The sequence below is a fragment of the Nannospalax galili genome, unplaced genomic scaffold (genome assembly GCF_000622305.1).
Source record: "Nannospalax galili isolate Female #2095 unplaced genomic scaffold, S.galili_v1.0 scaffold342, whole genome shotgun sequence".
Taxonomy (NCBI): domain Eukaryota; kingdom Metazoa; phylum Chordata; class Mammalia; order Rodentia; family Spalacidae; genus Nannospalax; species Nannospalax galili.
Genome location: NW_008349359.1, coordinates 2,701,023 through 2,725,318, shown reverse-complemented (window position 1 = coordinate 2,725,318; position 24,296 = coordinate 2,701,023). Strand labels below are relative to the sequence as shown.

Sequence of the window (24,296 nt, the reverse complement as noted above, 5' to 3'; positions counted from 1 at the left end):
ATATTAAAAAAAAAAAAAGCTGGATGCAAACTGTTGAGGCAGTTCATTGGATAAGGGTTCCTTCCACCAAGCCTGACAACCTGAGGTTGATCCATAGAACCCACATGGTAGAAGGAGAGAATCATCTCCTGCAAGTTGTCCTCTGACAATGTACACATACACCATGGCAATAAATAAATGTAATAAATAAATGAATGTTTAATAGCCAGATACCACGATATACATCTGTAATCTCAGCGCTCCTGTTCTCCACAGAGGCAGAAACAGGAGAATCGCCTGGAAGCTTGTAAGCCAGCTAGCCTAGAGTTCAGAGCATAGCAGCAGAAACAAGAGAGACCCTGCCTCAACAAAATGGAAGGAAGGAACCAGCTCCCAAAAGTTGTCCTCTGATTTCTACACAAATGCATGGCACGCAGTGCCCCCCATATATACATACATACATGCACACATGAATTTCTTTAAATACCTTTATGCAAAACATAACTGATAGGATATAAAGAAAATTAGACACATTTGTTACCTTTATGGAAAAAAAGACAATTATTTTTACTGTGATATTTGAACTTTGAACATAAGATTATATTTAAGAATTAAGGGGCTGGAAAGATGGCTCAGCAGTTAAGAACACTGGTTGTTCCTACAGAAGACCCGGATTCGAATCCCAGCACCCACATGGCAGCTAACAACTTTCCTAATTCCAGTTCCAGGGGACCTGACAGCCTCTTCTGTCCTCCGCGGGCATTGCACAACATGGGTGCACTTACCTACACTCAGACAATACACACATACACATAAAAAATAATAAATAAGCAGGGCATGGTGGCGCACACCTTTAATACCAGCACTCGGGAGGCAGAGGCAGGTGAATCTCTGTGAGTTTGAGGCCAGCCTGGTCTCCATAGGGAATCCAGGCCAACTGTGGCTATAGGGAGACCCTGTCTCAAAAAAGACCAAAAATAAATAAATAAATAAATAAATAAATAAATTTTTTTTAAAAAATAATTAAAATACTGCTCAGAAAGGCCTTCTAAACAACCAAAACCGCATATATTTAAGTAACAGCATCACTTTCTTTTTCATTTATTCAAAATCTAAACCAAAGTAGAGAAGGCTTCCTTATGATCTTCTACCACTGAGAAGCAGAATATCTATTTGATTTTGGAAGAGGGGCCAAAATTATTCAGAGACTCTTCATTTGTCCTTTGAGAATGAACTTACAAGGTCATCTCTACTATATCTGTCAACCTCTTTATGGAACTCAGTTCAATAGGATATGTCTGATCAAGCTTTGTCTAGGTTCTATATAAAATAGGATGCCACTCCCTAAGTAATTGCCAGTACAGATCCGTTGCTTATGCATACATAAAAGAATCATGTATTTATCTAGTAGCTGCCACAGGATGTAGTGTTTTCTTTTGTTAGAATGGAACAGAATGCAAAGAAACAAATAAATATGCATGATATAATGCCAGATGATGAGTAGTACAAAGAAAAGTAAAAGTGATGTTGGGAGTAGAGCGCTGAGGCCAGGGTCAGAACTCTTTGACAGGTAATCAAGGAGGTCTTCTCTCCAGGAAGACATCAAACACAGCTACATGTGTGGAGTTGAGCTGAACAGATAATTGAAGGGTGTTCCTAAGAAAAAGGGAAAATAAGTACAAAGTTGTTGCTTGACATAGTCAGAGAACAGCAAAGATGTGAGGATGGCTGGAAGCCACATGGATGGCTTATCCAGGAGGCAGCCAGGGATATGCACTTCACAATGAAGGCTCTGTTTGCTGGGGTTGTAGCTCAGTGGTAGAGTATGTCACCAGGCCCAGGTTCTATCCCCAGTACCAGCAAAAAAAAAAAAAAAAAAACAAAAAAAGACTATATTCTATACTGAGTGAAATGATGTGATTAGACATAGGAACCATCTGATCAAGAAGTGACTCGGATTTACTACCTACTGCTTTATAGAGCACAAAGTGTACTCTCTATATAATAGCATAGAAATTAGTGTTAACAATGAGGAAAGTGCAGTCTTGAGTGGATCAGAATAATGTGCTTATTAACTGTATGTTATTCTCTTGCAGATTCTGCAGAAGGAGACTACAGTGCACTATGTAGCTATCTATGTTTACCCACAAATTTGTTCCTGCTTTTCCAGGAATATTGGGATACTGTAAGACCCTTACTCCAGAGGTACTATGGGAGTAAAATATCACTGATGGGTTTCTATCTAGTTTGAAATTTTTATTTTTGATGGCTTATTATTTTATAAGTGTATTGCCTACATGTATATAAGTGTACCCATGCCCTGCAATGCCTACAGAGGTCAGAAGAGGGTGTCAAATCCCCTGTAACTGGATTATAGACAGTTGTTGGTTGCCATGTGGGTACTGGGAACCAAACCCTGGTCTTCTGCCAGAGCAGCCAGTGTTCTTAACTGCTGAGCCATCTCTCCAGTTCATATTTTTGATAGATTTTGGGACAGGCTTTTGTTAGGTAGCCCAGGTTGGCCTCAAACTCTAAATTCTTCCTCAGCTTTCCCTAGTGCTGAATTTGAAATTTTTGTTTTGTTTTTGAGACACGGTCTCATGTAGCCCATGTTCATCTGAGACTGTGTACCTGAGAATGGTCCTGAACTCCCGGTTCTCCTGCCTATGCCTCCCAAGTGCTAGAATTACAAGTGTTTGACCGTCACACTTTCCTCTTGAGTTGAAATATTTTTACTTGCAGTTTTTAACTAAGCTTTCAGATAGATTAGCATTGATTGAAAGTGTAGCAGAAGCACAGGTGATTCTTTGTTCACACACTTGAGGAATGAGGCCAAGACTAGACTGTGGTCAGAGGGGACTTCTGCCTGCCCCTCCTAGACAGCTGGTATTTCACTCCAATTTTTTTTTTTTTTTTTTTTTTTTTTTTTTTTTGGTCTTTTTGAGAAAAGGTCTCCCTGTAGCTCCAGCTGGCTGGAACTCACTATGTAGACCAGGCTGGCCTCAAACTCACAGAGATCCGCCTGCCTCTGCCTCCCAAGTGCTGGGATTAAAGACGTGTGCCACCATGCCCAGCTTCACTCCAATTTTAAAGCATGGTAAGGAGTGGGAAGGGAACTGTTGCTAGCAGACATGATCACAGTTGAATAATCAGAAGTACCCAAACTAGGGCTTGTGGTATAGCCCAGTTTGTAGAGTTATGGCCTGGCATGCACAAAGTCCTGGGTTTGATCCCCAGCACCATATAAACCAGGCATGGTGGCACAGTGTAAGCCTGTAATCCCAGAACTCTGGGAGGCAGGAGGGTCAGAAGTTCAAGGTCATACTCAACTGTGTATCAAGTTTGAGTCTAGTCCAGGACAACATGAAACACTGTCTTGAAAAAAAAAATGTCCAAACTGGAACTCTATCCAAAACCCTAGAAAATGTGGTAGAACACATCTCAGGAGAGTGTCTGAGGAGATAGTCCTTTGGTAGATGAAAAATAGATCACTGAGCTTTCCCACAGAGAGATGTATCTTTTCTAGAAAAACTTTCTAACCATCTGATACACACTAGTCCCCTGGTTACTGTCAGCCTCCTAGGACCTCTACTTTCCTTAGTCTATTTTTGCCTGCACCATTTTTATAATCAATTCTGTGTTACTCATATCTACCTCTCCTGTGATTTTTTTTTTTTTTTCCTTTTTCATGTCCAGGTAGGTCAAAATTAGGGCAAATGCTAGCCTCTGTTTCCTGCTGTTCATATTGTTTGCTAGGCTCTATGTGTCAGGATTTTGCTTTACTTCCTAAGTTATGGTAGGCATTGTGATCGCCAGTATGGTCAAACTGAATTGTTTTTAGCCAGGCATGGTGACACACACCTTTAATCCCAGCACTCTGAAGGCAGAGGCAGGCAAATTTCTGTGAGACTGAGACCAGCCTGGTCTATGTAGCAAAGTCCAGGCCAGCTGGGGCTTAGAAAGACTCTGTCCTAAAATAAACAAACACATACATAAATGAATTGTTTTTAAAAATTAGTATTATGCCTTATGTTGAGTACAGTCACAATAGATTATACAACTTTATTTTTATATTCCTGGAATAGTTAAATTTTGAACTTGCTATTCTTGTTTAGTTATATTTAAAAAATTCAAGCTGGGTGTGGTGGCACAGGCCTTTAATCCCAGCATTTGGGAGGCAGAGACAGGAGGATGGAGGCCAGCCTGGTCTACATAGTGAGTTCCAGGCCAGCAGGATCTACAGGGAGACCCTGTCTCAAAAAACAAAAAACAGACCAAAAAAAAACCCAAAAAAACATTAAAGGGGCTGGAGAGGTGACTCAGCGGTTAAGAACACTGAATGTTCTTGCAGAAGACCCTGTTCCCTGTTTTGAATCCCAGCACCCACATGGCAGCTAACAACTGTCTGTAACTCCAGTTCCAGGGCATCCAACAGCCTCTTCTGTCCTCTGAGGGCATTGTACAACACAGGTGCACTTACCTACATGCAGGCAATACACGCATACACATAAAAGTATAAAAATAATAAATAAAATATTTTTTTAAAAAACCATTAAAATAGAACGCTCCTGCCATTTCTGCCATTCCTGATCCTGCTTGCCTCATCCCTTCTCTGCTCTGTTAAAACAGAAGAGCCCTGCAGGCCATATTTTCCAGTCTCCCTTATCAGGTGGCTTCTGCCTAGGTTTAGCCAGTGGGAGGCCCTGGCAGGATATTAGAGATCAGGAAGAAGAAAGAAACCAGAGCATTTCTATTACCTCTCTGTTTTGTGAGGCATCTTCGGTACTGTCTTTAGCTCTTCTGTAGTCCAAATTGCCATTAGAGAAGCCTACTGTGAGTCCATTACCCAATGGCATCCTATCCCTGGAGCTAATGATTCTGTTTCCTTCTTTCCTGCAGCCTGAGAGCAGGGGAGTAATGTATAAGGCTGACTTGCTTCTTTTCTTGGCTTCTCAGCCCTTACACCACTTCTCCCTCCCTCTACCCTGTTCTAAGGAAAGAAGGAAGAAAGAAGGAGGGAGGGAGGGAAGGGGGGGCATTGTAAAATTAAACAGAAAGAGAACATAGAATTAGAGAGAGTGGTTCATTGAAGAATATTGTGTTGAGTCTGCAATAATTCATGTGCTTTTTCTCTTGGCCCTCCTCACAGGTGGTGTGCAGATCCTGCCATACTAAACTGCTTGAAGCAGAAAAGTGCTGTGGTCAGGTTGGTTTAGCTACTTAAGCCTTTTTGCCCCGTTTACACATTGTGTTTAAGTGGTTGGTTGGTTTGCTGTGCTTTCTGGTCTGTCTTTCATTCATAGTTCATTGCTTTCTGTATGTCTCTTGGTCCTTGCCAGACATCAGGTTCTTCCTACAGTTTTTTTTTTTTTCTTGTAATGACTGCCCTTTCCTTCTTAAATTGTCAGAGGTCGCCAACCATACTTAAGAGAATCTTTCTTAAGCTAGTACATGCCTGTCAAAAAGCAAAGTAAGTTGTGGTGGGGAGCAACTGGCACACAGAAGTCAGCGGGTATTGATTTACAGTGTCTTAAGTAGACTAGTTTCCCCCACTTTGAGAATAAAGATATAAATAGAATTGACTAGTCCCGTTTCCTTCCTGTATACTTGTTTAGAAACTAGCCCCCCATCCCTTCACCAAAAAGAAACACCAAAACTTCACCTTTTTCTTAGCTGGACATACCTCAAAGTACAGAGAAAAAGAAAAATTTATAATATGTATCCATTTTTAGTCTAGTAATTTCATGTAATTTTTTAAAATTTTATTTTGTGCCTTTTATACATCTATTTCCCCACCAGCATCATACTGAAATACTCTGAGAAATTTAAAAGAGGTAACACATACATACGGACTTTGTCATGAGTAATTTTCAATTTAATTATATACATAAAACAAGACATAACAAAATTTAGTGATATGTATACCATTAATGCCTTAAAGAAATACAAAGAGGGGCTGAGGAGATGGCTCCAAGGTTAAGAGAGCTTGCTGTTCTTGCAGAGGACACTCGGTTTGGTTCCCAGCACCCACACGGTGGCTAACAACCACCTTTAATTCCAGTTTCAGAGGATACTATGCCCTCTTCTGGCCTCCATGGATATTGCATGCACATGGTACACTTACATACATGCAGGGAAAACATTCAAACACATAAAAAAATAAAAATAGGCACTGGAGAGATAACTTAGTGCCTGGCTGCTCTTCCAGAGGATCTGGGTTTGATTCATAGCACTCACATTGTGGCAAACAGTCATTTGTTACTCCAGTTCCAGGGCATCTGATGCCCTCTTCTGACCTCCTCAGGCATTGCATGATGTGGGTGCACTTACATGGTTGTAGGCAATACACTCATACACATAAAAAAATAAAATAAAAATAGCCTGGCATGGTGGTACACGCCTTTAATCCCAGCACTTGGGATTGGCAGGCGGATCTTTGTGAGTTTGAGGCCAGCCTGGTCTACATAGTGAGTTCCAGGACAGCTGCTGGGCCTATAGGGAAACCCTGTCTCAAAAAGACAAAAATTAATTAATTAATTAATTAATTAAAATATTTTTAAAGATTAAAAATAATTTTAAAAACCCAAAATTTTAAGAAATATAAAGAGGAAGCTGGCCATGTGGTTTGTACCTGTAATCTCAACACTTGGGAGGCTGAGACAGGAGAATTGCCAAGAGTTTGAGGCCAGCCTGATGAAGGGAAGATTCGTAATGAAGCAGGGTTTGTCTTAGAAGAGATCATTTTTAGCTGAAAAAAAAGAATTATCAAAAGTAAATTGGTAATATTTAGGGAGAGAGTCCCTGTTATTCAGAAGATCTTCCCTGGACATATAAGCCAATCATTTATTGCCTCTAGCATAATGGGACTGGATGATAACACTTGCCAGCATGCATCAAGTAGTAAGTTTCACTTCAGAGTCTCATTTAGTCTTGAGGAGCTCTGGCAGTTTCCTTGATACTTTAGTTTCTTAAATCATTGAGTCTGGGCTGGAGAGATGGCTCAGGGGTTAAGAGCACTGGATGCTCTTGCAGAGGACCTGGGTTTAGTTCCCAGCACCCATATGGTGGCTAACAATCATCCATAACTCAAGCTCCAGGGGATTCTATGCCCTCTTCCGACCTCTGCAGACATTGCATGACACGGGTGCACTTATATACATGCAGGCAATACACTCATACACATAAAATAATAAATAAAATTTTTAAAATGTTTAAATCATTGTCCGTCCCCCGCCCCGCCCCGCCCCGTTCCTACTCTCATTCCAGTTACCTTAGTTTCACTCTGAAGAATCACCCTTACTGAAATGAGGTGGTTCCAAAGAAGGAAAAAGTTCTTGGTCTACCCTAAATCATTGAGTCTTAATTGATGAGTTCATTGAATATTTCTCTTCTCTTTTTCCTTAAAACATTAAATAATGGTCTGCCTATGGTTGGAATATAGTCAGCTCTAGTTATAGATAAGGAAATGCACCACGCTCAGCAGCCTTCTTCAATTTTTAATGTGAACTTGGTTACTCGTATTTAAAACTGCCTTTTAAAATATGTTTCTAGGTACCCTAGAAAAAGAAATAGTTTGATAGAGCTTCCTGATGACTACAGCTGTCTCCTAAATCAAGCTTCTCATTTTAGGTAACTCTGTGTGTGTGTGTGTGTGTGTGTGTGTGTGTGTGTGTGTGTGTGTGTTTGTGTGTATAACTAACTTAACATTTTAAGCAATGATAAACAATGACCACTGAGATCTGGTGAGTCTGGTGAGATGGTTCAGCAGGTAAGGGGGCTAGCCTGAGTTTGATCCCTGAGGCTCACAAGGAAGAAGGAAAGAACTCACTCTTGCAAGTTGTCCTCTGACCTCTAAACACGCATGCACGCACACAAAATAATGGTTTTCTTTTTTTTTTTTTAAAAGCTTTTAAAAAGTACTGAGCATCTTCTGTAATAGTGTTGATCTTTTTTCAGACCATGATAAAGTATACAGTTTAGTGAATCTTCACTATTCACAGTGTTCCACAACTGCTGCAGGTTATACTGCTACCTCTCTACATTCAAAACCTTTCACAACTCCAAATGCTTTGGAAGCACTTAATCACTTCAGACTCCCCTGGTCTCCAACTGCCTCGTAACTAATAATCTGCTTTCTCTCTCTGAATTTACCTGTGGCAATATAGCATAGGAGAAGAATCACAATATATAACTTTCCACCTGACTTCCACGCAACATGTTTTCATGATTTATTCAAGTTGTAGCATGTATCAATAGTCTGTTCCTGTTTTAGTTAGTATTCCATTGTATATATAGGTCACAGTTGTTTATTTCTTCATCCACTGATAGACATTTATACTTATTTATGATGGAGTTGTTTCCCCCTTTTTGACTATTATAAATAATGTTACTGTGAACATGCTTCTATAAGTTACTGTATGAACATATTTTTTTGGGGCATATACTGAGGTCATTTGCTATGTCATACATATGTTTGACCATTTCAGTGTTAAACCCTTTTCTACAGTGGCTGTGTCATTTACAGTTCCACCAAATTTGTGAGACATGTTATTTCTTCACATCTTTGCCAGCCCCTCAGTGAACTAACAGATAAATCTACACATGCAATCCCAGTTTTTGAGGACAGAATTCCTATTGCCTGTCCTGGCACAAGAAAGACACCAGAAATACAAACTGCATCTTCATATCTTCCTGTGTGAGCTACAGAATAAGAGATGGAAGTCATACAAAGAATGCCAACATCTACCAGCTTCTTTTTGCACTCCCTAGATGCTGCGATTCCCAAAGTAGTTGCTTCAGCTGGTTCTTTGCAACTCAGTAGTTGCCTTATGAGAGAGAGGAAAACCAGGAGCTTCCTGTCCTACCGCCTTCTGTGATGTACCTCTTCAATCCTTTCTTAAGCCACAGAACTTTTTTTTTTTTTTCAGGCATAATAGCAACAAAACAGTTAATAGCATGGTGACTCAGGTTCAAGCCTGGGTCCTAGAGAGAGAGAAAACCATTTAGGTTCTTTTGACATGATAACCTGTTACACCACAGTCAAAACCTTGCTAAAGCTCTGATTTTTTTTTTTAATTTTATTATTTTTATTTTTTGGTCTTTTTGAGACAGGGTCTCCCTGTAAGCCCCAGCTGGCCTAGAACTCCCTAAGTAGACCAGGCTGGACTTGAACTCACAGAGATCTTCCTGCTCTGCCTCCTGAGTGCCTGGCTTCTTTTTTATTTTTATGTGTATACCTGTTCAGCCTCCATGTGTGCAAGTGCACTCATGCATGAAGTGCCCACAGTGGCCAGAAGAGGCATCAAATCCCTTGGAACTGGAGTTACAGGTAATTGTTAGCCACCATGTGGGTGTTGGGAACCAAACCTGGGTCCTCTGCAAAAGCAGCCAGTGCCCTTAACCACTAAGGCATTTCTCTAGTCCCCAAAACTCTGATTCTTAAACTTTGTCATTTTGGTTTTTTCCCCCCTCCCATTTCACTGATCATTTCAAGGGGGAAAAGGGCCAGTTGATAACAAAGACTGATGAGAAGGAAAATTTAATGTGCTCAATGACAGCATATGTGACCTACCATTACTTTTATAAGAGAAAAGCAAATGTTTAAATGTGTGATTCTGAATAATAGTAATGTATTAAAATCCAGATGGTTTTTATTTACCTTGCTTTTATATGATGTAATTTAATTTGAATAGAATAAAATGTTTTTTAATTTAAATTATTTTTATTTATTTATTTATTTATTTATTGATGGGTTTTTTTTTTGGGGGGGGGGGGACAGGGCCTCCCTGTAGCCCCAGTTGGCCTGGAACTCACTATGTAGACCAGGCTAGCCTCGAACTCTTGAGAGATCTGCCTGACTCTTCTTCCCAAATGCTGGGATTAAAGGTGTGCGCCACCATGCCTGGCAATTTTATTTATTTTTATTTTATGTGTATGTGTGTATTGCCTGCATGTAGGTAAGTGCACCTGTGTTGTACAATGCCCACGGAGGTCAGAAGAGGCTATCAGATCCCCTGGGACTGGTGTTATGGACAGTTGTTAGCTGCCATGTGAGTGCTGGGATACAAACCTGGGTCTTCTGCAACAACAACCAGTGTTCTTAACCACTGAGCCCTCTCTCCAGCCCTAAATTATAATTTTTAAAAAATCAGTTATCACCAAGGAAATGTCACTAAATGGAGGGATTGGATTCATATCTGTGTTAAGCATTGGAATGTAGTTATTTCCTATTTGAGTCACAGTATGCTGTCTCCTAGAAATAATCACCCAGAACTTCTGTAGGTGCCACTATGTATGCTGAACTATTGGGTGGTATCACATCACCTCCTAAAGCAAATAAAACTGATATGATGACATGAAACTAGCAGTAACTTATAATGCAATGACAAGAATCTCAGCAGCAGATCTAAGACTTTGTTGATGCACTCTGTATTTGACTGCGGCAAGCCAGGCAACTATGGGATCTGAATGTCCCAGCAGGCGCTTGAGTAGCCAATCCTCTGCTTCTTTTTCCAGATAGAATTAGCCTCCTTCTTCTAGGTTCCTTGATAGTCAGCCAGCTAAAGGAATGCTGAGTCATTTCACCTCTCATCCTTCACATTAGCTAGATACTTTGAAAGACTGCATATAGCTCTAAATTCAGTGATCCCCTAATCTTAGGGCTGTGGTGCTACCACAGAAGCCCAGTGGAGAGGTGCTATTTGCTAAGTGTTAAAGAATGTCAGCTTGTTGGCTCTTAGGAAAATCTGAGAAGAGTGTTTGTCGTTAGTCACAGTGAAGAACCTCCTGAATGTTACCACTGACTGGTTTCAAGTAAGAAAGAAGTTAAATCCTATGATTTCTTCTAGTTTTATTGTCCTCACTAGTTTCTGTTAAGGCTAAACTGTCTCTAGTGGTGAAGAATCATACTGTTACTGTTCTTCAGGTACACAGACACTCTACCCATAGGATAGCTAGTGACTTGGACTCAACCACTCTGCTTTAAAGGTGAAAGGAGACAGAGCTTTATCTTAAAGCCCATGATTATATGCTAGAGCATTCCCTAAGGTGAAAATAGTCCCCTCACCTGCAGGAGGCAGGAATGGAATGCCTCTGTACAGAGAGTCCTCTTCCTATGGCCAGTGTCTGCAAAACGGGCAAAACAAACTCTGGTTCCCTGTAGGAGATTCTTTTTGATGCTGTTTATTCTGACTCCAAGGTGGGCCTGCCTAGCTGGCTCTGTCCTGGTGGGGGCAGGGGGAGGATTTAAAATGCTAGATAAAGACTCTGCTTGTTTCCCATTATGTCTGTATATTGCAAAGATAGCAGGAGCATTGGACTCTATGGCCAGGCTGCAGCATACCATTATGTAAAATGATCATATCTCAAAGTACTGCTTGCTGAGCAAGTCACCTCATCACTTTTTCCTAAGACTTGATGAACTACTGAGATTTCACCAGCCAAAGGCTATAGACTCTTGTTTGAACCCTGAAGATCTCAATATTCAAAAGAAATGGAGTAGAGATTGTGTTTGAACCCTTATTCTATGATGCAGTTTTGTTTTTTTTGTTTTTGTTTTGTTTTTTGTTTTTTTTTTTTTTGAGGCAGGGTCTCCCTGCAGCCCCAGCTGGCCTGGAACTCACTATGTAGACCAGGCTGGCCTTGAACTCACAGAGATCCACCTGCCTCTGCCTCCCAAGTGCTGGGACTACAGGTGTGCGCCACCACGCCTGGCTATGATGCAATTTTTAAACAGTTGCACATTTACAGGGCTGGAGAGATGGCTCAGCAGTTAAGAACAGTGGCTGTTCTTCGAGGAGACCCGGGTTGGATTCCCAGCACCCACATCGTGGCTAACCACCATCCGTAATTCCAGTTCCAGGGGAATCCAGCACTCTCTTCTGACCTCCATGGGCACTGCACGACACAGGTGCACTTACATATATGCAGGCAATATACTCACACACATGAAATAAAAATAAAATATTTTTTAAAAAACAATTGCACAGCCAGGCATGGTGGTGCACACCTGTAGTCCCAGCACTTAGGAAGCAGAGGCAGGCGGAGCTCTGAATTCAAGGCCAGCCTGGTCTACATAGTGAGTTCCAGGACAGCTGGGGCCACAGGGAGACCCTGCTTCAAAAAGATCAAAAAAAAAAATAATTGCATGTTTGCAAGATCATACTCCTCCAACATTACAAACACAGCTTGACCATACCATTATGACTGAGATAACTGTTCATTGGTCAAGTCAGGTGAAGACTATATTCTATAAATGGAGCTCAGTATCAGTATTTTACATATTTTCAGGAGACTAAATATTTAATTATGGATTAATTAAAAGTGTGCTTATGTACTGTCATTGAGTTTAGGATTTTTTTTGTCACATCTACCCCTCCCCTCCCCCTTCCGATCCCTACCAGGATTTCCCTAACACTTCTCCCTCCCAACCTCCTTTCTTTTTATTTTAACGAAGTTCCAATTACTGCTGCCCATATGTGCATAGGTGTGGAGAATAGGCAGTCTTCTAGTGGCCACCCTCTCTCAGGAAAAGACGCCCCCTCCCATCTAGCTCCTCAACTAGGGGTGGGGTCTGGATAGCCCCTCCCTCCTCCGTGCTGGAATTTCTGACTTGATCTTGTGCAGGTTTTCTATAGATAACTGCAGCTGCTATGCATTCATGTGTGTAGCGGCCATATTAGGTCCAGAAGACAGCATTTCACAGCACTACTCCACATCCTCCGATTCTTACATTCCTTCCACCTCCTCTCCCACATTGAGATAGGTGCTCCCTGTAGCCCCAGCTGGCCTGGAACTCACTATGTAGTTCAGGCTGGTCTTGGACTCACAGAGACCCGCCTGCTGACTGCTTCTGTGGGGACTAAAGGTGTGAACCACCATGCCCAGAACTCTTAAATTCTTTCTGCCCCTCTTCAAGATGTTCTCCGAATTTTAGCTGGGGGGGCAGGTTGATACAGATACCCCATCAAAGGGGAAGCCATCTCAGCCACTTATTCTCAACACTTTGAACAGTTAGGAGTCTCTGCAGTAATCATTATCTACTGCAATAAGAAGCTTTCCTGACCAAGGTTGAGAGCAGCACAATCTGGTGCAGAAGATTCCCAGACGTAGATGGGCCTAGCAGGGGATGCTGGGGTCCCTCACTTGTTATAGGAGGCCCTGTAGGTTGGGCTCCTGAAGCAGAATTCCCTAGCAGTGGGCAGTGAGGTGGGCCTGATGCAGGAGGCTGTGCTTACTGGGCACCTGGAGCAAGGTTCCCCCAAGGCTATGTAGGCCTAAGCATGGCTCAATCAAGATTTTTCTAAGTCCGCTTAGGAGTAATGTAAAAGAGCAATCGTGTAATTAAATGTTCCTTTGTATTTTAGTAGCATTCTGAAAAGAGTGCAGTGAAAAAAACATGCTTCATTGCTAAGTAAATACATGGTCTGTTCCTTGTTTTTCCAACACATCGAATGTTTCCTTCCCTTTGAGGTGTCCACGGTCTGCAGATGATGAACGAAAACATCCTGTCCTCTGTCTTTTCTGTGGGGCCATACTATGTTCTCAGAACATTTGCTGCCAAGAGATTGTGAATGGGGAAGAGGTTGGAGCCTGCATTTTCCACGCACTTCACTGTGGAGCAGGAGTCTGCATTTTCCTAAAGTGAGTAAGTGATCTGGAAGCTTGCTAAGGAACTTAGATCAGAACATTTATCCAATCTAGATGCCAGTATACTGGAGTAAGATGTTAATGGGATCACAAGTTAAGGTATAAACCTATTATTCATATAAAATTGCATTTGAGAGCCAGATGTGATAGCACACCCCTTTTATCCCAGCATTCAGGAGGCAGAGGCAAGATTGAGTCCAGCATGGTCTTCATAGTGAGCTCCAGGCCAGCTGGGGCCATAGGAAGACCTTTTCTCAAAAAAAAATAAAAAATAAAAATAAAAATTGCATTTGCAAATCACAGAATTAGTAGTTTCAAAAATAGGATTCTAAGCCAGGGGTGGTAGGGCACACCATTAATACCAACCAACACTTGTGAGGCAGAGGCAGGCAGATCTCTGTGAGCTCAAGGCCAGCCTGATCTTCATAGTAGTGAGTTCCAGGCCAGCTGAGGCTGCAGGGAGACCCTGTGTCAAAAGATTTTTTTTTTTTTAAAGTAGGATTCTGTTCATATTTCCATTCTTTTTGAGAAATCTTTGTTTTTGCTTTTTTTTTTTTTTTAATTAAAAAAATTTTTTTAAGGCAGGGTCTCCCTGTAGCCCTGGCCTGGGACTCCTAAGTAGATCAGGCTGGCCTTGAACTCACAGAGATCCTCCTGCCTCTGCCTGGTGAGTGCTGGGATTAAAGGTATGTGTCACCACACCCCGCCCTGTTTTTAGTTTTTAAAATTTTGGTTTTGCACTTTTTAAATTTTTGTTTTGCACCCTGTCTCAAAAAGACCAAAAAAAAATTTTTTTTGTTTTTATTCTATGTGCATAAATGTTTCGCCTGTATATATGTAAGTGTACTCATGTCGTGTAATGCCCATAGAGGCAAGAAAGGAGCATTAGATCCCCTAGAACTGGAGTTAAGGACAGTAGTTAGCCCCCATGTGGGTGTTGGGAACTGAACCTGGGTCCTCTGTAAGAGCAGCCATCTCTCTAGCCCTTTTTAGAGAAATCTTAAATGATATAGATAGACTTTATTATCAGTGACTTCACTACTGTGTGATATGGTATTTAGATATATTAGAAAAACTTGGAGTCCTAAAACTTACACTTACAACATCTATGTAAATTGTTACTTTAGATCCCTGTATGTGTGTTTGTGTATGTATGGTATACATGAATGTGTGCATGGAAGCCAGAAGTTCATGTTGTGTGTCTTCCTTGATCATTCTCCACTTTATATAATTGAGGCAAGGTCTCTCACTTGAGCCCAGAGCTCACTAATTTGACCAGTCTACCTGGCCAGCTTGCCCTGTCTCTACCTTCTGATCACCAAGATTATGAGTAGGCCACCACACCCAGTAAGCATTTATATGGGTGCTGGGATCTAAACTCAGGTCCTCGTGTTTACATGGCAAGTGCTTTACCCATTGAGCCATCTCCCCAGACCCTGGGTTGTCTTTTGAATGTTTTCATTTTCTTCATTTTTTTCTATCAGCTCAGCATTTCCTCTAGTTTTCAAAAAAGATTGAGAGTAGGACAATAATAAATATTTATGAAAGAAGAATGTAGACTGCCTGAGACAAAATTCAGAGTAGCTACCTGTGCTTTTTCTGTGAAATTCAGTTTTTGTTTATATAAGCCCAAATGTTTTATTAACTGTGGAATATTTATTGTTGCTTGATGGCATCTTTTGAACCTAGAGGAAAGACTGGTCTAGAGTTCAAGGACAGCTTGGTCTACGTAGTGAGTTCCAGGCCAACTGGAGCTACAGGGAGACCCTGTCTCAAAAAGACCAAAAAAAAAAAAAAAAGAGGAAGGAAGAAGAAGAAGAAGAGGAGGGGGAGGGGGAGGGGGAGGAGGAGGAATGGCCTAGAAGCCAATTCTAAATACCTTTTTTCTTCTAGAGAACTCACAGGAGTAAGCCCACTCCCTATCCCAACTGTACATTTTATTTTTATAATTTCTGCTTACTTTCTAATTCCTCATTATGGTACTTAGCCATTTCTGTGCAGTAAGAGTCTCAAGTGTCTTCAAAGTACTATTGGAGGTGGGCTCTCACCAGAAAAGACTTTACATTTCCCTAGTTGACATTGTGACTAGTCTGTGGTTATTAGATATTCTGTTCTTCCACTAAGCTCTCTCCCATCTAGATTGGAAGTTAGGCGCTAGCAGGATAGCCTCAGCCAGTTTTCCAGGGTGCTGTGGCTTCTTCACTGTATTCAGGCAGGATCACTGGGCTCTTATTTCCCTAGATCTTCTGCTCCTTCTCCAGTCCTTCAGGAAAAAGCAGCAATGTTTGTTCTCTTTTACTTAGACAAAACTTAGCCTAGTCGATTCATCTCTGTGTGTTTTGCCTTTATGTTGAATTTTAATAGATACTGGCCATGTATTTTCTCTAGGTTTACCTTGATGAAGTATCTATCATTTGCATATATGTATCTAATAGTGTTTCCTGCTGTTTCTTTTGTTCTTCAGAATCAGAGAATGCAGAGTGGTCCTGGTAGAAGGAAAAGCCAGAGGCTGTGTCTATCCAGCCCCTTACTTAGATGAATATGGAGAAACTGACCCTGGGCTAAAGTAAGATTTTCTTTAATAGGAAGATTTTGATCAATTGTCTTTTATTTTATTCACATTACTGTATGTGGATGATAACAGTTCTTGAAACAGAACAGTTAATGCTAGATATTGAGAGATATTTTTAAATGACTATAAATTTAAAATAGTAAACGTGATGCCATACTGAATATAACTAATTTTAGTGGCATTGCGTCTCAGAATTTGAAAGTAATACATCTCCAACGATCTTAAAGTCATTATCTCTAATGATTAAATGTCCTATTATTTTTACCAACCTTCTTCAGAATTACTTAGAACATTGATATGTAAAAGAAATCTGTGATTGCACTGGGCTAAAGTGGGCGTGCATTATTCCATTGTCTTGTGCTTTTTGCATTCACTGTCTTTGCTTTTGCACATTAACAGAATACTTATAATACTGAGGTTTTTTTTTTTTTGACCCTCCCTGGTTCCTACTCGTGGCTGATAAAAGGAGGTAAGACCACTTTTACAGAGGTCCAGAAAACATAAAATTAAGAAGCCTAGTTTGGAAGCACATGCCTATAATCCCAGCACTCAGGAAGCTGATCATGAGTTCAAAGCCAGCCTGGGCTAGCGAGACCCTATTGCAAAAGAGAAAAACAAAACATTTTTATTTTGTGTGTCTGTGTATCTGTGTGGGCATGTGTGGGCATGGGCATGTAGAGGTATGGGGTGTGTGTGTGTGTGTGTGTGTGTGTGTGTGTGTGTGTGTGTAGACCAAAGGAAAACCTCAGAGGTGTTGTTCCTCACCAACCATCCACATTGTTTTTGTTTGTTTCCTTGCTTGTTTTTGTTTTTATTTTGGTCTTTTGAGACAGGGTCTCCCTATAACCCTAGCTGGCCTGGAGCTCATCTCACAGGGATCCACCTGCCTCTGCTTCCCAAGTGCTGAGATTAAAAGTGTGTACTACCACGCCCAGCTTGTTTAAATGTTTATTTCTTATTATGTATGTGAGGAGGAGCAGGCATGCCAAGGTCTATGTGTGGAATTCAGAGGACAACCCCATGGAGTTCTTTCTCTTCTTCCCTGTGGCTCTAGGAACTGAGTTCATGCCATCAGGTTTGCACAGCAAGCTGCTTTTGCCCACTGAGCCATCTTACTTGCTCTGCTTTTTGTTTTTTGAGACCAGGTCTTTCACTGGGACCTCACTGATTATGCTAGGTTGGCTGGCCAGTGAGCACCAGGGATGTTGTCTTTATCAGCAGTGGGATTACAGTCACACATCACACCCAACTTTTTATGTCAGTGCTAAGGCTTAAACTCAGGTTCTGATGTTTGTATGGCAAGTACTTTGTTATCTTTAGCTCCCAAACATTTTAGGTTTTTGTTGTTTTTTTTTTTTCTTTTTCAATTAAAGCATCTGACCTGTCTTTAAGTTTATAGGGGAAAATACTGAGTGGTAAAAGTAGTTAATGCCAGGCATTGTGCAGGCCTTTAATCCCAACACTCAGGAGCAGAGGCAGGAGGATCTCTGTGAGATCAAGGCCAGCCTGGTCTGCATAGTGAGTTCCAGGCCAGCTGGGGCAATAGGGAGACTATCTCAGGAAAAAAAAAAAAAAAAAACTCAAGATAATCTTACATTGTAAAGATAAACAGTATGGACACTAACAGGAGCTGAGTGAGACACTTGGTACTGCAGGAAGATTAGATGCCCGTGATTTCCCTCACAGCACTGAACAGGCAGGCCTTAGGCATTGTGGATTAGCTGGTACACAATGCAGTTCCTCTTAAACTGGAATAGAAAAGTAGTTATTTTACTTAAATATTCACTAACCCTGGAATAGAAAAGTAGTTATTTTACTTAAATATTCACTAAGCCAGGTATAATCTATGATAGTCCCAGCTACTCAGGAGGAGGAAGCGGAAAAGTCACTTGAGTCTTGCAGTTCAAAGCCTGGATAATGTAGCATGACATGCCTTCCCCATCTAAAAAAAATAAAAAATGTTGGCTAAATATCAGCAAATTGAATCATACGGATAGGTACAAAACAGTATTTCTGAGTAGCAGAATATAATTTAAGGGCTTGGTGTTATACCTTATACCTAACCTCTACTATGCAAAGAATAGAAAGCCATTAGGACCCTATTCAGGCTAACTACCCAGAAAAGAATAGAGCTGCTTCAAGTTAGAAACATTGGTGGCTATTTAAACAGGTCTCATTGTGTCCATTGTGTATTTGACCTAATTTCTGAATAATCAAGCAGTAAATTTCCGCTTCATTTAACTAAGTAAAATGTCAAGTTCTTAGTAATCAATGGTGAAGAGATTTCCTTTTAAAAGACCTGTCCTGGTGATTGTGCCTAGCTGCAGGAACATCTCAAGAGTGCAGGCTTACTTAGACTATAAAGATGTAACTGTTACTTGATTCCAACTTACATATGGTTATTTTCTTTCCTGAAGGAGGGGCAACCCGCTTCACTTGTCTCGGGAGCGGTATCGGAAGCTGCATTTGGTCTGGCAACAACACTGCATTATAGAGGAGATTGCTAGGAGCCAGGAAACAAATCAGATGTTATTTGGCTTCAACTGGCAGTTACTATGAGCTCCAACTCTGCCTCCAGACAATCATGAATGACATCGATAATAAAGACTAACCTAAAATGCCAGAGAACTTTCTGAGGGCTGGGGAAGTATTTGGAGGGTCTTTTGTTCCATGTCCATATTCATGTACATTAATAAAATATTCCTTAATGGAATATTGCTTTCAGTTAGCAAACATAAGCTTCAAGGGAAAAAAGGACATAGATTAATCTGTGTTATATTCTAGAACACTAAAGAAATGCTTGTTCACCCAAGTGTCTATTCTGCTGATATTTCCAGAAAGCCCACTCCCCTTCATGAAGTATTCTAGTTCATTTCATTTCATGTCACCCTGGAAAATGGAGTCATATCAAGCAGTCATGGGCATTTCTACATCTGGTTAACAGCTCTACACTTTTATATTTGGTGTTTTCCCAAGTGTAATTTAGCTTGTATTAGATTACTGGCAAGGTTCTGATAATCTGTGGTGGTTTGGATTTGGTTTGGTTTGGATTTTGCAGTTTAAGAGGAGCTGCAGAAGCCATACAGTATCTTCCAACTGAAAAATATTTCAAGAACATAAATGATTTTCTCCTGCAAGAAAATATCTTTATTGTACCACCTATAACTTTAGCCAGAAACTGGTCTAAATCTCCATATGGACAGAGTGAGAGCTCTGCTCCCACTGTGGACCACAAGAAGAATTAGGAGAGGTGTTCAGTATGCATTCTTGGTACCAAGAGCCTCTCATCCTTACCTCTGACGGCAGATGGCTTTGTGGCCTTGCAAGTTACCTGTTCTAAAGGCAGGTTTCTGTACTAAGATCTCTTATCTCTTGATTGTAGTACCATCCTATATGGCTCTCAGAAACCTGTTGCTGTTCTGATGTAAGCTATTTGTAGAATGAGGATTAGAAAAATTCCCCCAATGAATGGGCATAAAAACTGAAATTACAACCATAATATTTAAGCCAGTTTGAACCTTCTATGACTTCTAAAAGACATCCTTAAATTGTTATCTATGTGTAACCTTTTCATAAACTCTGGTCTTATGATTGATAGAAACGACTGATAGAAATGACCAAAAAAAGCCATGTAATCAAGTCAGTCCTGTTAGAACATGGTGTAGTTAAGCCATCTTGTTTATAAATAATACAACTCCCTTGAGTCTGTTCATAAACTTCTGGGTCTTGACTTTAACTTTTTATATCAAGAACTTGTGAATTAACAGCAGACAGAACATTAATTGAAACTGATTTTGGCTTCTGTTGTTTTGGGTAAATATTAGCAGTTGAAAGATGCATTCAAAGAGTGTACTTTATTTTGCCCGTGGCTATTGCTACCATGTGTATGTACAAATGTTTTCCTACCTTTTGTTCAGTAAAAGCAAGCAAATAAAAATACATTTGCTAAGTGATCACTGATACCCTTTGGGAGCTAGATTTGTTGGTATTTTTATGTAAGGAAAAGTGGGTTTTGCAGTAAGAGCTTGGTGTGAACAGGTATCAGAAGCATGATCATGAGTTCCTACTTGGATAATTACTGTTCAGAAGGTATCAGGAAATAGATGTAACTATTTGCAACAATTATGACAGATGAAGATCATAAAATTCAGTATTCAGTATGATTTGCTGGTATGATTAAGTAAGTGATTTGGACACTGCCCTTTATTTTTATATAATGTCAGTGGCCTGGAAGTCTTGGCTAGAATAGGCATCAGAAGGGGCTTATTTCTGCCTTAGTTATCTGGCCCCCATTTAGCAAGAATAAATTGACTATTTTTTTTCTTTTTTCTATTCAATCCATAAATCCTGGAACTAAGCTATCAAGCTGCCAGAGGACTAGCTGACACTGGCCAGCTGGTCTTTACTGCCAAAGAACCTATTTCCTAATTGAGTTGTGCTTGCTGAGACTGAGGTTTCTGCCCTGCAGACATGAGGTTTTATTCCCTGCATGCCTCAGTGCAGCCCCAGCCCGAGGGATCTCTGGTGATATTCATATGTCCTAGTGATTTCCCTTCATCACTGCAAACAATTTAATTTTGCTTATGAAGTTTACTTAAAACAACCAGGTCACTTTATTCAATGTAGCATGTGAAAGAACTGGTTTAGTAGGACGACTCCCAAGTCTGTGTTTTCTAATATTTGGTGAGGGGCTGGCAAGAACTTTAATGATACAGTAAAGAAAAATTATACTGTATAATTAATTTATTATGCTAGTATACGGGCTGTGAGTTCACCTTTTAGTGGTCATTTGTCATTTCATAACAACTATGCATTTTGGTTCACTGTGATGATGATCTATATTTAGTGACTGCAACATGTTTATACCACTGATTCAAATTCCACTCATGATGAAGTTATACAAATGATGCATATATTGATATCTTTTATTGCAAAATGTAAATTAAAAAAACTTGTATATGTTCTTGTGCTTTTTGAAATAAAATATATGTGTATATTTAAAAGAAAAAAAGGGACTTCTCATGTTTGGGGATTTGGGTTTGAAGTATAAAAATTTGTACCTAGAAAGGAATAGTTAAACATTATCTTTGTCAGCCCAGCCACATTTTTTTCTTGGTATTTTTTGAGGCAAGGGTCTCATGTAGCTCAAGCTGGGCTCAAACTCCTGATCCTCCTACTTCTGTGTCCAAAGTGCTGAGATTATAGGCACATGCCACTATACCCAGCTTAAATTTTTTCAAGACACAGATTTTTAGGGTCAATGAGTCTCCAAACATTTGACTCTACATTCCATCCCCAGATATATATGTATAGAGGTGTACATACCTTATTTTTATTTAGTGATACATGAATACATTAAGGATATTTTATAACATAGCACAAAAACAAATGTTCAGAGGTTACCAGGTTTTAATTCAACCAAGCTTACCCCATTATTGTAATCAAGCTTTTGGAGGTATAAAAATGAACAAAGCTGAAAGAGAAGAGAAACAACACATAGAAGTGTCTCTGTTCACCTGATGGCAGACTTCTCAACAGAAATCTTGCAAGCCAAAAAATGGTGTGAGATTTTCACAGCACTGAAGGAAGAAAACTGCCAGCCAAGAATAGTATTCAGCAAAGCTGTCCTCCAGAAATAAAAGAGAAAGGCATTTCCAAACAAAAGCCTAGAGAGTATATCTCCACCAAAACTGCCCTACAAGAAATGCCAAAGAGAATTCTTCAAATAAAGACATTAGGGATGAGAATTAGGGATGAGAATATAGTTCAGGATAGACCACTTGCCTAGTATGCACAAGACCCTGGGTTTGATCCCCAGCACCACCAAAAAGAAAAAGGTATTGACTCACTAGCCAGAGTAACTATACAGATAAATTCAGAATATTCTAATATTGTAAGTGTGGTATATCAACCATTATTTTCTAGTATGAAGATTTTTTTTAATTTTATATATATATTTTTTATTTTATGTGTATGCGTGTATTGCCTCCATGTAGCTAAGTGCACCTGTGTTGTGCAATACCCGCAGAGGTCAGAAGAGGCTGTTGAATCCCCTGGGACTGGAGTTATGAATAGCTGTTAGCTGCCATGTGGGTGCTGGGATTTGAACCTGGAAGAACAACCAGTGTTCTTAACCACTGAGCCATCTCTCCAGCCCCTGAAGATTATTTTTCTAAAAAGCACATGCCAGGAACAGTGAGTGTTTCATGCCTGGCAGTCCCATCTACTCAGGAGGATTGCTTGAGCTTAGAAGTTTGGGGATCAGCCTAAGCAACATTGCCGTATTTCAGTAAAGAAAATAACTGCACTAACATATCAAGAGATAACATCTTTTCTGTTGCTGTGATAAAAGCAACTTAAGGCTTTCTTTCTGCTCCAGGTATAGTTCAGTATATAGGGAAGTTGAGCCAGCAGGAGTTTTGCATCCACAGGAGGCAGGGGGCAACCAATTCTGTGCCCAGCCCACTTTCTCCTTTTTATACAGGCCAGGATCTCAGCCCAAGGAATGATGCTACGCAAGAAGGTGTGTCTTCTCACCTCTACATAATCAAGATAATCCCCTACAACCATTCCCAGAGGTTCATATCCCAGGTGATTCTAGATCTCATCACTTTTTGACAATTGATATTAATCATCACAGATAGGTAATATAGAAAGATACAAAATGAAGCATTAAAAACTCAGAATATGGGGCTGGAGAGATGACTCAGCAGTTGAGAGCACGGCTGCTCTTAAAAGAACCTGGGTTCAGTTTCCAGCATCCACATGGCAGCTAACAACCATCAGGAACTCAGGAACTCCAGTTCCAGGGGATCCAACGCCCTCTTCTGACCTCATGACATCAATGTACTTACATGCATGCAGGCAAAACACTCATACAAAATAAAATTTTTTAATTTTAATTCAGAATGTGGGGCTGGAGAGATGGCTAAGCAGTTAAGAGCACTGGCTACTTTTGCAGAAGACCTAGATTTGGTTCCCAGAACACACATGGTGGCTAACAACCATCAGGAACTCCAGTTCCAGGGGCTCCAACACCCTCTTCTGGCCTCCACAGGCATTGCATGTATATAGTGCACTTACATGCAGGCAAAGCACATAAAATTTATATACATGAAAATGGATCAGGGTTGGAGGGATAGCACAGCCATTAAAGGCTAAGGCTAACAACTAAAATGTAAAAATGGATCAAAAGAAATTTTTAACCAGAATGTGAGAAACAATGAAGTGTAGGGTTTGTTTTTGTTTTAGTTTATTTTTTCTCATGTTATTATCATTTCAAAACAGCTTGCCATAATCAAAAGTTGTGGGGGGGTGTTGTAAGCCTCATGCTAACCACAAAGCAAAAACTTATAGTAGATAAACAGAAAATAAACAAGGAATCAAAACATGATTGGAGTAAAACACTCAGCCATAAAGAAAAACAGGAGAAAACTAAAAACTAAAAAATAAGTTATATAATAGCTATAGTAAGAAGTTACATAGCTATAGCAACTGGACTGGAGAGTTGGCTCATCTTGCAGAGGACTGGAGTTCAGTTCCTAGCACCCACATGGCAGCTAACAATTGTCCCTAACTCCAGTTCTAGAGATCTCTTCTGGTCTCTGAAGGTACCAGGCACACAGGTAGTATACATGCAAACACAGGTAAAAATTAAAAAAAATTTTAAATAGCTGTAGTATGACCTCACCTATCAATAGCTAACTTGACATAGATTGAGTTTTATAATTACAAGACACCTAGTGATAAAATAAGCAAGACCCAAGTGCACGTTGCTTATTTCACCTTTAATGGAACATGCAGGGGGCCTGTGAGATGGCTCAGCAGGTAGACACCACATAGTATTCTTGCATTAGGGCTAAAACCCATCAAGCTTCCAGGTCAGGTGTGCTTGTTGAAACTGACTGCACAACATGCCCTTTTGCAAAAGTAAAAGATGCTTTGCTCAGTTACTTATGCTTTGTCCACATGTTCTTTATGTGGTTTGGTGGGGTCCTTGGACCTCAAATTTTATTTCTAATGAACATTAAATTAACATTCTCTCTCTCTCTCACTCTCTCTGTCTCTCTCTCTCTCTCTCTTTCTCTCTCTCCTCACC

General features: G+C 40.3%; 1 protein-coding gene across 1 annotated transcript in view; it reads left to right on the top strand.

Annotated features, from left to right (window-relative positions):
• The window catches only part of Ubr1 (ubiquitin protein ligase E3 component n-recognin 1), a gene marked incomplete in the record, with an annotated part of 168,776 nt that extends 147,985 nt beyond the window's left edge, over positions 1-20,791 (top strand). The window contains 6 exon segments of the mRNA XM_008846839.3: positions 2,076-2,184; positions 5,129-5,185; positions 7,531-7,608; positions 13,450-13,620; positions 16,091-16,192; positions 18,616-20,791. Coding sequence (XP_008845061.1) covers positions 2,076-2,184; positions 5,129-5,185; positions 7,531-7,608; positions 13,450-13,620; positions 16,091-16,192; positions 18,616-18,757 — 659 coding nt within the window.
• Between the last annotated feature and the right edge of the window lie 3,505 nt (positions 20,792-24,296).